The sequence below is a fragment of the Natator depressus genome, chromosome 10, assembly GCF_965152275.1.
Source record: "Natator depressus isolate rNatDep1 chromosome 10, rNatDep2.hap1, whole genome shotgun sequence".
In the NCBI taxonomy this organism is placed as follows: Eukaryota; Metazoa; Chordata; order Testudines; family Cheloniidae; genus Natator; species Natator depressus.
Genome location: NC_134243.1, coordinates 69,711,314 through 69,724,808, shown reverse-complemented (window position 1 = coordinate 69,724,808; position 13,495 = coordinate 69,711,314). Strand labels below are relative to the sequence as shown.

General features: G+C 48.1%; 1 protein-coding gene and 1 long non-coding RNA gene across 6 annotated transcripts in view; one reads left to right on the top strand and one right to left on the bottom strand.

The window, feature by feature from the left end:
* LOC141995348 (uncharacterized) overlaps positions 1-8,890 on the top strand; it is a 65,383-nt gene extending 56,493 nt beyond the window's left edge. Inside the window, exon 3 of the long non-coding RNA XR_012641302.1 lies at positions 8,763-8,890. This is a non-coding gene — a long non-coding RNA (uncharacterized LOC141995348). The remainder of the gene's footprint in view (positions 1-8,762) is intronic.
* Positions 1-13,495, bottom strand: part of NTRK3 (neurotrophic receptor tyrosine kinase 3) — a 320,506-nt gene that overhangs the window by 212,144 nt on the left and 94,867 nt on the right. For all 5 annotated transcript variants that reach the window (XM_074966486.1, XM_074966489.1, XM_074966490.1 and 2 more), the window contains exon 5: positions 8,468-8,536. In XM_074966486.1, coding sequence (XP_074822587.1) covers positions 8,468-8,536 — 69 coding nt within the window. The remainder of the gene's footprint in view (positions 1-8,467; positions 8,537-13,495) is intronic.

The following is a 13,495-nucleotide window of genomic DNA, read 5'->3' as shown; positions in this document are numbered from 1 at the left end:
CTCTCCAAATTGTCCACATCTTTCCTGAAGTGAGGCACCCAGAATGACAGCATTAGAGATTTCAGTACCAGAATGACCAAGGGATGCATGGCCATCTCAGAAAATCAAACTATTCTACCTGTGAGGCTGCAACTTAGAAAGAGAAGGAGCTAATTTTCTCCACAGCTGTGATCCCTTTCCTCAGCAGCCTCTGGAAGTTAATTTCACTTAGTTGCTGCCATATGCTTAACAGCCGTATCGGAGCTACAGCAAGATCTAAAGGCTGAGGGTTCTTTCTCATGAGCTGGATTCTGCACGTTTTACTCCAGGAAAGGACAAGAAGATTCAAACGGCATTTTAGTTTATATATTCAGGCTGGAGGTATTCCCAACCCACGTCCAGGTTACTGCCTCTCGGCGGGGAGGGGCGGGGGGGGACGACAACCATTCCGCTTCCTTAAGACACCTCATTTAAAAAAACAAGCCACAGCTTTGAGAAATCAGAAATGCACATGTGTAAGTGAACTGGGATCTAATCTATCAAGTGTATCTGCCTTCTAAGCTAAAGGAATGAGCCAGCAAAGGGAAATGGACCCGCATGCTGGTCTAGCATATTCCATCCATGGCTGGGCAGGGGAGGAGACACACAGCAGCACAGCACACACCAAGTGAGCTTTGAGAATGGTTCTCATGGCTCAGGAGGCAGAGGGAATGGGCAAAAGTGGGCCTGGCAGTTTCATTCCAGGAGAGAAGAACTGCACCCAGTATTGGCAGCCAAATTGGGCTCAGAGTTAACACGGCTCATTTTCAGGAAGTCCCATGCGACTACACATGAAAGGCATGTAATGCAACCCCACACTTGTACAGGGGAAGGGTCTAGGTGGCCAGGAGAGGTGAGGGGCACCTAGGAAGACAATCTCAGAAATATGCAGCAGCAGTTGGTAAGGAGCGAGTCAACAAAAGATGCCTAGTCCCTGCCTACACTAAGTGGAAAGGTGTTGGTTGGAACACCAGTGGCTCACCACCCCCTTATACTCCAGCACAAACACCTGTCCTCACAGATACTATACAATCACCAGCTGTAACACTGGCATTGGCACCCTGACAGCAGGATTGTCTGGCTATGTAGACTCCCTCCTCAGGCCCTACGCTATCAGCACTCCTAGCTATCTTCGAGACACCACGGACTTCCTGAGGAAACTACAATCCATTGGTGATCTTCCAGAAAACACCATCCTGGCCACTATAGATGTAGAAGCCCTCTACACCAACATTCCACACAAAGATGGACTACAAGCCGTCAGGAACAGTATCCCCGATAATGTCACGGCAAACCTCCTGGCTGAACTTTGTGACTTTGTCCTCACCCATAACTATTTCACATTTGGGGACAATGTATACCTTCAAGTCAGCGGCACTGCTATGGGTACCTGCATGGCCCCACAGTATGCCAACATTTTTATGGCTGACTTAGAACAACGCTTCCTCAGTTCTCGTCCCCTAACGTCCCTTCTCTACTTGCGCTACATTGATGACATCTTCATCATTTGGACCCATGGAAAAGAAGCCCTTGAGGAATTCCACCATGATTTCAACAATTTCCATCCCACCATCAACCTCAGCCTGGACCAGTCCACACAAGAGATCCATTTCCTGGACACTACAGTGCTAATAAGCGATGGTCACATAAACACCACCCTATACCGGAAACCTACTGACCACTGTGCCTACCTACATGCCTCCAGCTTTCATCCAGACCACACCACACAATCCACTGTCTACAGCCAAGCTCTATGATACAACTGCATTTGCTCCAACCCCTCAGACAGAGACAAACACCTACAAGATCTCTATCAAGCGTTCTTACAACTACAATACTCACCTGCTGAAGTGAAGAAACAGATTGACAGAGCCAGAAGAGTAACCAGAAGTCACCTACTACAGGACAGGCCCAACAAAGAAAGTAACAGAATGCCACTAGCCATCACCTTCAGCCCCCAATTAAACCTCTCCAGCGCATCATCAAGGATCTACAACCTACCCTGAAGGACGATCCCTCACTCTCACAGATCTTGGGAGACAGGCCAATCCTTGCTTACAGACAGCCCCCCAACCTGAAGCAAATACTCACCAGCAACCACACACAACAGAACCACTAACCCAGGAACCTATCCTTGCAACGAAGCCCATTGCCAACTCTGTCCACATATCTATTCAGGGGACACCATCACAGGACCTAATCACATCAGCCACACTATCAGAGGCTCGTCCACCTGCACATCTACCAATGTAATATATGCCATCATGTGCCAGCAATGCCCCTCTGCCATGTACATTGGCCAAACCAGACAGTCTCTACATAAAAGAATAAATGGACACAAATCAGATATCAAGAATTATAAAAACCTGTCGGAGAACACTTCAATCTCCCTGGTCACTCAATTACAGACCTAAAAGTCGTAATATTACAACAAAAAAACTTCAAAAACAGACTCCAACGAGAGACTGCTGAATTGGAATTAATTTGCAAACTTGTCACCATTAAATTGGGCTTGAATAAAGACTGGGAGTGAATGGGTCATTACACAAAGTAAAACTATTTCCCCATGCTTATTTCCCCCCCCCCACTGTTACTCTCACCTTCTTGTCAACTGTTGGAAATGGGCCATCCTCATTATCACTACAAAAGGGTTTTTTCTCCTGCTGATAATAGCCCACCTTAACTGATAACTCTCATTACAGTGTGTATGGCAACACCCATTTTTTCATGTTCTCTGTGTGCCTATATATATATATATCTTCCTACTGTATTTTCCACTCCATGCATCCGATGAAGTGGGTTTTAGCCCACGAAAGCGTATGCTCAAATAAATTTGTTAGTCTCTAAGGTGCCACAAGGACTCCTCGTTCTTTTTGCTGCTACAGACCAACACGGCTGCCACTCTGAAAACTGGGAATAAGGGCTCTAGCCGCAACAGAACAGCCTACAATGACTTTTCCCCAGCATGGAATAGAAACGGCAAGTGTTGCGGCTGCCTGGTTCAGCCAAGCCTCCTAACCGCATCCCACAATGCAGTGCCTAGAACCTTTGGAGATTACCCCAGCAACCCTGCTCCCAGTAAAACCGATGAGCTCTGTGGGGCAGAGGCTGAGGAGCCCCTGAATGCACTGGGATGACCATGGTTTTAGATGTGTGATCATCTCAAAACTATTCTCTCAAGAATAACGCAGCTGTGTGGGGCACGTCGAACCCTCACAGCCTGTCCCTGGTTCCGCGAGCTCACTATACTATTCACCGGTTAAAACAAGTGCCTGCAGCAAAGTTCCTAATGGGATCTGTGCCTTCTTTCCATTGTCTGCTTTGGGCCTTATAAAATTAGGGCTGAGGTTTTGAATGCTTGCAGCTTAAAGCACTCTCCCAGGCAGGGACTCTGCCTCTACTTTGTTGAGCCTCCAAGTGAATCAGGGTGTCCAGCAAAGAAGGAAAAATATCTGGCTTCATCATTTCAGAACCCCTGGTGGCAGGAAATGGAACGAGAAGGGGAGACTTAATCTACAGAGCGAGGCATGGTTTCTGGTTGCTGAATTAGTCCCCTGCACCCAGCAGGGAAGCCCCTCTTGTGTATAGCCAACTCCATTAGCGTGCCTATCGGTGGCAATAAGTCCTTGAGCAATGGACACATGTGAAATTAACTTGTGCTCATGATATTAACAGACACCCTGCTGCGCCCCATTCAGCACCGTCACCTCTCACAACAGCACTATGGAAATGTTTTGCAGGGCAATAAGGCAGCTACAGATTGCTTTAGAAGGACTGGAGGTCTGGGTGAGGGAGGAGTGCCTGTAACGCAAAGGTTTTATCAAATGACAGATGCAACTGGAGCAAGGAAGGCTTGGATTTCTCACTGCCCTGAGAAGGTCAGTTTTGGGGGCAGGTTTTTTACAAAACTCTCCTGAAAGGTCAGCCCTAAGCTCTCCCAGGGCATGACGGAGGAAGCCAGCAGTGACCTCTGGACAACAAGGGCTGTAAGGCCAATGTTTATGAGCCGTAGCATGTTTCTGAAGCTTCCATGAGCTCAGCACACTACAGGCTCACAAGAGCTGCACATCCTTTGGCTGGAGACCTGCCATTCAAGGTCAGTCTGAGCCTAGGAGAGTTAGGGGTTGACTCACAGAAAGCCATCCCCAGACATGGCTTTTTCCAGGATTGGAGGAGGTATATTTCAGTATCAAACCTCTTGTTTCTCAAGTCCCTGCGGCGTTGACTAAAAAGGAGTTGATCGGGACTTTCCTTTGTAGTGCACTGTATTGTATTCATACAAAGTCATCCTGCCCTAAAAGGGATCTGCCTTATGTTTGATGCCAAGAACCAGTGGCTTGGTCCCTGCGCCAGCAGGAGTGGGGAACGTGTAGAAATCATCAATAGGAGATGACCTCTTGCCAGTCCCTCTGGAGGAACTGTTGGCTAGGGAGAAGGTTGGCTCTGGCCAATGACAAAGAAGCCCTAGCATGCAAAAACCTACTCATTCCTGCAATGAGGCTGTTGGTTCCATGTGCCTCAAGGGCAGACACAAACCCACTGAAGCTTGGAGTTCCTCAGGAAATTCCCATATGTCAGCCAGATCTTACGGGTGGCATGGTCCTGGTATTACTATTTCCACGCTCTCTCCTCTCCAGTGTTTGCTGTGAATGGCTTCATCAGGCCTGACATTCTCTAGCCACTCTCCATTTCATGTCACGTCCTCCCAATCCTCCCCAAGGAGCTGTTTCTCCCTGTCACGGTTTCAGAGTAACTGTACCTGTATTTCCCCCTCCATGGTCCCTCGAGGGCTTCCAGCTGCGACCGCTCCTGGGCGGTGACCTGCATCTCACTCCCTTCTGGCTGGGGTCTTTGAGACTGTACAGCTCCCTGATCTACACAGATACCCCCAGCAAGCCAGTCTCCCTAAATGGCCAGCGTCTGCACTTTGCTCTCTCCCCAAGGGCAATGAGCAGTGTGTGGCCAGACGCTATAAGTTAACACACAGCTCCTTTGAAATAAGCACATTTATTCTGAAAGTCAAAATTTTACAACGGAAGCAGACAAAAACACAAGAAAAGCACCTACATGCATACTAAAAGCTTACTGGGGTCACCCCAACTCCAACATAGGGCTCTGGCAGCTGTCAGTCCTTGAACTCCCATAACTGGGTTTTCCCTGGGCTCACATCAATCGTTAAATCGGAACCAGAATAAAAGCTAGGCAGATCAGCTACTTCGTTATACAGCTCAGGCCTTTGATCTTCAGTCTCTGGGAACAGGCAATCAACAGTCGATGGCTCTCTCCTCAGGGTGTAGCTCCAAAAAGTTGGGTTCTTGCAAAATCGGAGTTGTGGCATTTTTGTTAAACACTCCCCAGGGATTCCCCAGGAAAGCCATTTAACACATATTGTCCCAAAAAGTCAAGGCTTGTCTGGCACATTTTAGTAGAACTCTTTACACTTCCCAGGTCTCCAATCTGTCACATTCCCATCGTTACCTTGACTGCTTGCTCCACTTCTTTCAGCTGGCCCCCTGAGGGCATCTTTACCTGCACTGACATTTCTGTCTCTTGATGCCCTGAAATGCTAACACATCATCATTTTTGCCTGGTTATGTTCAAGTGACAAGCCCCTCCTACCAGCTGGGGCTATCTACTCTGCCGGATATCCTCTCGGTAACCACCGCTCCATCTTTGGCCTTGAGCAGCAGCAGCTGTTGCCATTAGAAGGCCAGCTTGTCCCCATCTCATCTTCCTATATACCTATCGCTCTGGAGGATAGCACACATCATGCGAACATGTGTTCTTGTGTCTTCTGTAATATTTCTCCTGCCTCCCCAAGGCCTTGCAGAGCTCATACGGCTCAACCTGCCTTTCTCACGCTTGCTGTCTCTCTGCATCTATCTCCTCATTTCATTACTTTCTTCCTTTCAAGAGAGATTTGGCTCACCTTCAAGTTCTTTGCCAACCTCACACTGCAGCTTTCTCTCTAGCTTCTAACAGTACTATGCTGTCACCTTGTGTGGACTGTGTATTCCACCCCGCTCCCAAGTCTTGTAACCCACCTTGTAGTTTGACATGACATAAATGTCTTATACTGGCTGAGCCTCTTGGGATTTTTAAATGTTATGTTTCTCCTTGCCCGTCAGTTCTTAACCTCTCCCCCGCCTGCTGGAGATTTATTCCTCATTTCACTCATCTTGCCCTCTGAGCTTTAGGGGTCAAATCTGTGTGCAATATATCTATTCAGTTCTCTCTTTCCCCCTCACTCTGTAGCAGCTTTGCATTCATGATTATTCACCCTTGTAGTTTGATTTCCACCCCTTTCAGTCTTCTCTCAACCACATCTCAAGTTCTGTAGAACCCATGCCACCCTCATCTCTACCCCAGGAGAAGTGCTCAAAGCACACCTCCCACCAACACTGGTACTCTCACAACCAGCTAAGAAAGATTCCCCTCTCTCTTCCAGACTTCCCGGAGCAGCATCCCTGTCCTATCCTACTGCTGACCACCAGCCTGGCCACTGTCCAGATGGATGGAGAGTGGTTGCTGAGCAGGATCCCATCTGGAAACTTCTGATGAGAGGCATCATAGTCAAAGGGCCGTGTAATCTGTTTATCTGAATTGTATGCTGATTCTGATTCAACTCAAAGGAAGTCATCCCCCATAGGCATAAACCCGACGGGTTTTTTCATGTTAAGAGCCAGTTTGATAGCTTGAGGAGCACACACTTGGGAGTTAATACTTTCCCAGCACTAGAGGCCTGAAGCTTTATAAGGGATAGCTAACACCACACCGCTTGATAATGGCAGTGCCATTTTTCCCCTTCTTTGATCCCCAGCAACTTCATCCATGTTACTTCTCCCACCAGTCTCTGCAAGAGGGTCCAAAAGGAACTGAACTGTTTACACCACTTCCATTCTCCTCCTTCATACAGCTCACGTGACGGTCAGCCTATCAACCATGAGTTACCCTAATGATCATGAGTTACCCTGCTGCCACAACATGAAGCAAGCTCAAACAGGTCGAAATCCCTGTTGTAGGGCAAGAAAGAGGATTCTTGGCTATTTTTTGCTGCCCAAATATGAAGGATCCTCAGTTTCCATCATTGTTGGTGTTGGCCTGATGTGGGGTTGTAGACATGAGATATACTTGAAGTGCAATATAACCAAATGGGACAGAACCATTTAAAAACAAATTAATATCGAGAGTATTTACCCTGATCTGCAGCATACCCCATTCTAGCCCTTGACTCCAAAGATTTCTGCAAAAGTACTCCAGTCCTGATCTGCAGCACCCCGTTATCCAAGCCCTGGGCTTTCCCCCAAAACTCTGCCAATGCACCTCAGTCCTGACCTGCAGTCCCCACCCCGCCTTCCATTCATAGGCCTCTCTTGGCTAGCAACTGCTAATCTGAACTGTGCCAGATGGTGCAATGAGAACAAATGGAAACCTAAGACTAGAAGCCACTCACCTCTTTTAAACTTGAAACCTGAGCAGGACTTGGAACTCTTCTGAGCTGCAATCAGTGCAGAGATGAATTCCAAATCCAGCGTTTAACTCTGCGGGCCAGATTCCCCATCGGATGGGTATTTCTTTATTTTCTAATATTACTATTAGTATTTTTCATTTAACAATTTGACAGAAATAAAATACGCTGCAGTAACAGCGGTGATAACACATTTACTCCCACTTGAGAGTCTGTCATTATTCTTTCATAAGTCACTTCTAGCTTACAGCTGTATCGATCACAGGTGAGGATGAATGGGATATCCCATGATCCTCTGGGATAAATCACACATTTTTTTTTATATCCACCTAACAACTATTTCTAAAACTCAACAAAACAGGTCACCGGGGCAGTGCTCCATTGATTTCATGTCCACTTACTCTTCAGACGCAGTAGAGCATGCTTTATCCATAATTCAGTGGGCTGCAGCCCTCAGGTGACCCAGGAGAGATACTCGCCTCTCGTCCACACAGGATCTGGCAGGTGCCTTGGTTACTCAAGAGCCAGGGAGTCACCCACCATTACAGCCACCATCGACTACGAAACGCACCCCTCCACACTGGATGACCCTTGCCATACAACCAACCACAGCCTGTAAATGAATGGGAGTGGAGGACTCTTCCCATCTCACAGGGTCTGGTCCTTACAGAGGTCCCCTCAAAATCTGGCCTTGCATTTAGCCAAACCATTATAAGCCCAGAAATGGCTTTATCATCAGCCCCGAACGTCAATTCACAAGACGTTATGAAGTTAACGGAGAAGCAGCTGGGCTCTGGAGCGTCCACGCCCAGGAACCCCTTCCAGAATTCACTCTGCCCTCTGGGATTTTAGATAATTATTCACACTGATACATCACAGGTTTCAAAACTGATCTTTTTTTGGGCGGGGGTGGGCGGGACTTTCTGTACCTCTCCCCCACCTCCCCCCACTCCCAGGAGATCCCTCCAGGATGGAACTTACAGTTCAGAAAGTCTCAGTGTCTGGAAGAGTTGCCATGACAGTGTGGTAAGCCGGTTATCGGAGAGGTTTCTGAAAATTAACAAGAGAAAGAATTCATGGTGAATAATTCCCTCTGCACCAGACCCTACGGGGTTCCTCAGAGCTCAGAATTTTCCTCTACAATTTACAGCTACAGGAAGGCTGTCCAGTCATCTAAGGCCCCAACTTAAAGTTTAGTAAAAATATTTTAATGACACTGAATGTGGATAGAAGACTTCCTTTCCTTTTTGTGAAAACAGTCCATATTCTGTTGCAGAGTGAAAAAGACAAACAGAACAATTCCCTGCAACCATACCTGAGAACCGGAAAGGGAACCAGCTACAAACAGAAAGGAAAACTGATCAGACCGGTTTCACTCTCCAAACTCAAGTGAAATACAAGAGATAAATAAACTGCATGGTATGAAATAAATGCTAATCTTTAGAATTATTTCAGCTGTGATAGTCTAAAGTGTTAACAGTAACACAGAGAAGGGAAATTTTAAAATAGGATTTGTATATTTGTTTTCCCATTAGGCTCTGCGTCATTCACACCAAAAGGGACTACTGCTGTAGCAACTAGGAGCAACCACATCCTAGCACCACTCCACCCCAAACTAAAGAAATGCGACCTCTTCTGTCTCTGGGAACATTTTACAAACCAGTGCCCACATCTACTGAGTCAAGTAAAAGAAGGAGAGAGACAAAAAGAGCTGGAGACGGGAGAGAGAGCAAACAGGGGTCAAAGACTAGCTCAGAGAGGACAGAGGCAGAGTATGAGAGAGACAGAGAGACACACACACACACACACACACACACACAGAAGGGTCACCTGTATTTTATTATGAGTTCATTTTAAGATGACAGGAAAAACAAAGAGCCTAAATTTTGTAAAAGGCTAAATGTTCAATGGATCTTCAACCCATGCTCAAAAAAAAAAAAAACAATGGTTACCAACCTTCCATAACTTGTTCTTTGAGATGTGCTGCTCATGTCCATTCCATGTTAGGTGAGCGTGTGCACCCATGTGCCCAGCTAACAGAGATTTTTGCCTTAGTGGTATCCGTAGGGCTGGCTCTGGCGCCCTCTGGAGCCCCGGGCTCATGCGCTGGTATATGAGGCGCTGCCAGCCCTATGCCCTCTCAGTTCCTTCTTGCTGTCAACTCCAATTCATGGAATGGACATGAGCAACAAACCTCAAAGAACAACCGTTACGGAAGGCTAGTAACCATTTTTTCTTCTTCGAGTGCTTGCTCATGGTGATTCCATGTTAGGTGACTCCCAAGCAGTATCCCTGGAGGTGGGCTCAGAGTTCACGGATGTGCTGTTTGCAGCACTGCTCTGTTGAAGCTGGAATCGTCCCGAGTTGGTGGGTGATGGTGTAATGGGACACAAAGGTATGGACTGACGACCAGGGAGCAGCTCTACAGAGGTCTTGAATCGGCACCTATCTTTAATGTGCATCTCCCCCAAACACTTCAGACAATTTGCATGGGGATCGCTCACAAGCATAGGCTTATGGAAAGCGTAATACGGTTTGAAGCCCAGGGACTGGGGCATGCCCCATCCCAGGGCCGACGTCCCTAAGAGGACCACTAACTAACTGTAACTTACCAACTATTAAATACTAACTCTATGAACAACTATATACAAGAAACTATGAAAGAGAACCACTGTAAGCGCTTGCAGTCACAAGAGGAAAGGCGTTCCAGCAACCACCCAGGGCAGTAAGAAAGAACTGACAGGGCGCAGGGCTGGTGGCACCTCATATACCAGCGCACGAGCATGGGGCTCCAGACCTGGCCCTATGGATAACAGTAAGGCAAAAATCTCCGGCAGCCGTGCACATGGGCTCGCGCTTACCTAACACGGAATCGACATGAGCAAGCACTTGAAGAAGAATTAGCTCTCACAGCTTGGCACATCAAAGCTACACACCTGGCAGCTCAGTCTACATACACAAATTCAGCTCACTCCTGCCAGCTGAAGTTTTTGCACCTGCAACAACTTGAGCATGAAAAACCACAGCTGCCGAAACTAGGGAAAAAAACTCCAAACCATTAATCATCAGTGTGAGTGATCAGAAAGCCTTCTCCTAATTACAGCCTAATTAACTCTGCCTTCTCCTCTTCCCAACTGAACTCCCATTTTACAGCAAGAACCAAGAGGTAGGGGAGGATCACAGGTGAACCCCGAGTTTAGGCTCTAATTGGAAGTTCAGCAGTAAACGTCAGTAGCCTCTGAAGTCATTATCTGTTCTATTTAAGTCACACCCCCACAGAGCGAAGGCTGAGATCTGGGGTCCTACACCCTGAGTGCAGAGGCAGCAATGTCTGCCCAGGAGAGTCTTTGGTTGGGGAGCCCATTCCTGCAGTGCTGGTAGTGGGGGAGAGCCTGCTGCTTGGGGAGGAACGGGAAGCCAGCTCCATCACTGCATGCCAGCAACTAACGGCCAGTGAACAGGATTTGCAGAGTAGAGTTGCTTCAGGACCTTCTTTCCCCCTTGTCAGCAGTGGGGTTCTGCACCCTTATTAACCACCAATGGCACCACTCTCCTTGATCTCCCTGCCTCCCATTAAAGCACTGACACTTTTCGGTCTCTCATGCCACTCAACCCCCTCCTCATCCTCTAATTTCCCTCCCCTTTGCTGGCCCATCTGAATCATCATTGCCCTGGTCACCTATGCCTGGGCAGGCATGGCAATTAATCAACTATGACAACGGTTCCTTGGCTGCACAGATCATTCATGCTGTGACCTTATTCACTGAGAACGGCAACCAAGAGCAAGAGACATGAACAAGAGACCCAGAGCCTCATTAAATCTGCAGCCAGCTAAAGAGGAAATATGGGGCAAGAGGAGGAGGTGGCACGAAGGCAGCTAAGTTTGCTATAGGCCAGGCACGAGGATCCCCATCAGACTCAGGGAAATGGGATAAACATAAGGCAGCATTGAGAGTGGACATGGAGAGGCACTGACTTCGGCTCTATGTGGGTTTGATACATGACGGAGGCTGAAGGGTTTGGGCTATTAGATTCATTTGGCTCTTACTCTCAGAATAAGAAAGCAATATACAGTGAGGCCAGGCGTGTAGCGCTAGGGGCGATTAAAGGGATGGGTCCTACAAATCCAAACTGATCTTTTTTGGGTACAGGAGTCTCTGAAGGAGTTTTACCTTTCCAGCTTGGAAGAACTCCTCACCATCTTCCTCACAAAGCCCCTGGAAACCTGCCTGCCTTGTGTCTTTGCCCAGCCAGCCCACCTGAGACACCCTGGCCTCTGCAACCCAACCTGCCTGAGAGATGCTGCAATAACAAGCCAGTGTGCCATCCAGCCCCCAGGAGAGAGTCAATGGCAGATTCTAGGCGTGCTTTATGAGACACGTAGCACACAAGCCATAGCCAGGTGTTGAAAGGCAAATGTCACTTTAAGCCACCTCTCTGCCACTCAGATTCAAGACAGCATAGTTTAGAACAGCCCAGGGGTTGCTCTAACCTAGAACAACCTCTCCTGAAGAGGTCAGATCTGGAATTCTGCAGTTGAAGCCCAGACACATCTATGCTGCTTACAAGGCAAACATTCCCCAGTATGTGTTGTTCACTTTGGTTAGGGGATAAACCGCACCCAGCTGGTGTCATACAGCTGTGTGTTTGTAGCCACATGACACTGCTGCATCCATAAGCCATGGCTTCATGTCACGCTACATACATCATGTCACGCTACATGCACAAAGCACTGCAAGAATCTCACTGAGGCAGCAAAGATCCCTTAATTCCCAACGCTGTGGAAACACTGGGTTTGTCTAAGAGGAGATTTAGCGCCTGGCAAGCTGGGGTGTAAATCCACAATGCGCTAGCCTGCTGCATGCTAACGGGCCGTGTGGACCTCGCTATCGCATGCTAAGAGTTCCATAGTGCGCTTAGACCGACTACAGTTTCACTCAGCAGTGGATCAAACCACACTGCAGAACTCGCGGCAGCAAGGTCCACACAGCCAGTTAGTGCGTGGCAGGCTAGCATGCTGGAGGTCTACACCCCACCTTGCCACGCACGAAGTCTCCATGTGGACAAGCCCACGGCTCCTACTTCCCATCCGCGGGAAAGTCTTGGGAAATGGGCACAACTTGCAGGCATGCCCCAGAGAATCAGGCTTCAGTGTCCCTCGGAGAAGAGTCAGCCTTCGGGAGCCTGGCACTGCCAGCTGAGGAGAGGGTAGGAAACTCCCATCGCTACAGAAAGATTAGCCGGTAAATGCTCTACAGTCCCCACGCCAGAGAGAGAAGAGGGGAGGGTGGAAAAGGGGATGGGTGAGAGATAGAGAGAGATGTAGAAGAGCGGCAGACACAGCTGCAGAGCAGGGAGCACATCTTGCTGGAAGTGTCCTTTCACAAAGGTCATGTTTAGCTACATTAGGCAGAAATGTCAAGAGAAAATTGGATTCTGAAAGAGGAAAGAAAAAACAACAGGCTTTCCACGCAAATAAGGAACCAAAAATAGCACGATCATGTTATTACAATTTGGGGCAGGGAGCGATGGAGAGGGGACACGGCCTCGCTAACACGAGGCGCTTTGCTAGGCGGATGTGCTCGGCTTTTAGCCTCACTCCTTCGCCACGGCCCTCCCGGAGAACCCAGTGAAGAGGGGACGCACTGTCATTGGCTCACATCTGGCAGGAAACGCTCCTTTGGAGGAGCAGTGACACTGTCTGACCCAATAGGCAACATCTGCAGGTGACTGTGGGCAGGGACACCTACTCACAACCTTTATCTGGGGAGAGCCATGGGGAAGGCATTCGCCAACAGAGGCAGATACACACACTCTGAAGTGGGGTAAGTTGTGTAAAGTCCATGATCTTGGGAGGGGTTTTAAAAACAAACAAACTATATTTAAAAAATAATTAAGGTTGTGAAGACCAGTAAGGGGTTTTTACTCCGCCCACCCTGCAACCCTGGTGCTTCCGTGCTGGGCAGCTTTGACTCAGAGCCCTGACAACAGCAGTACAATAGTTCACCT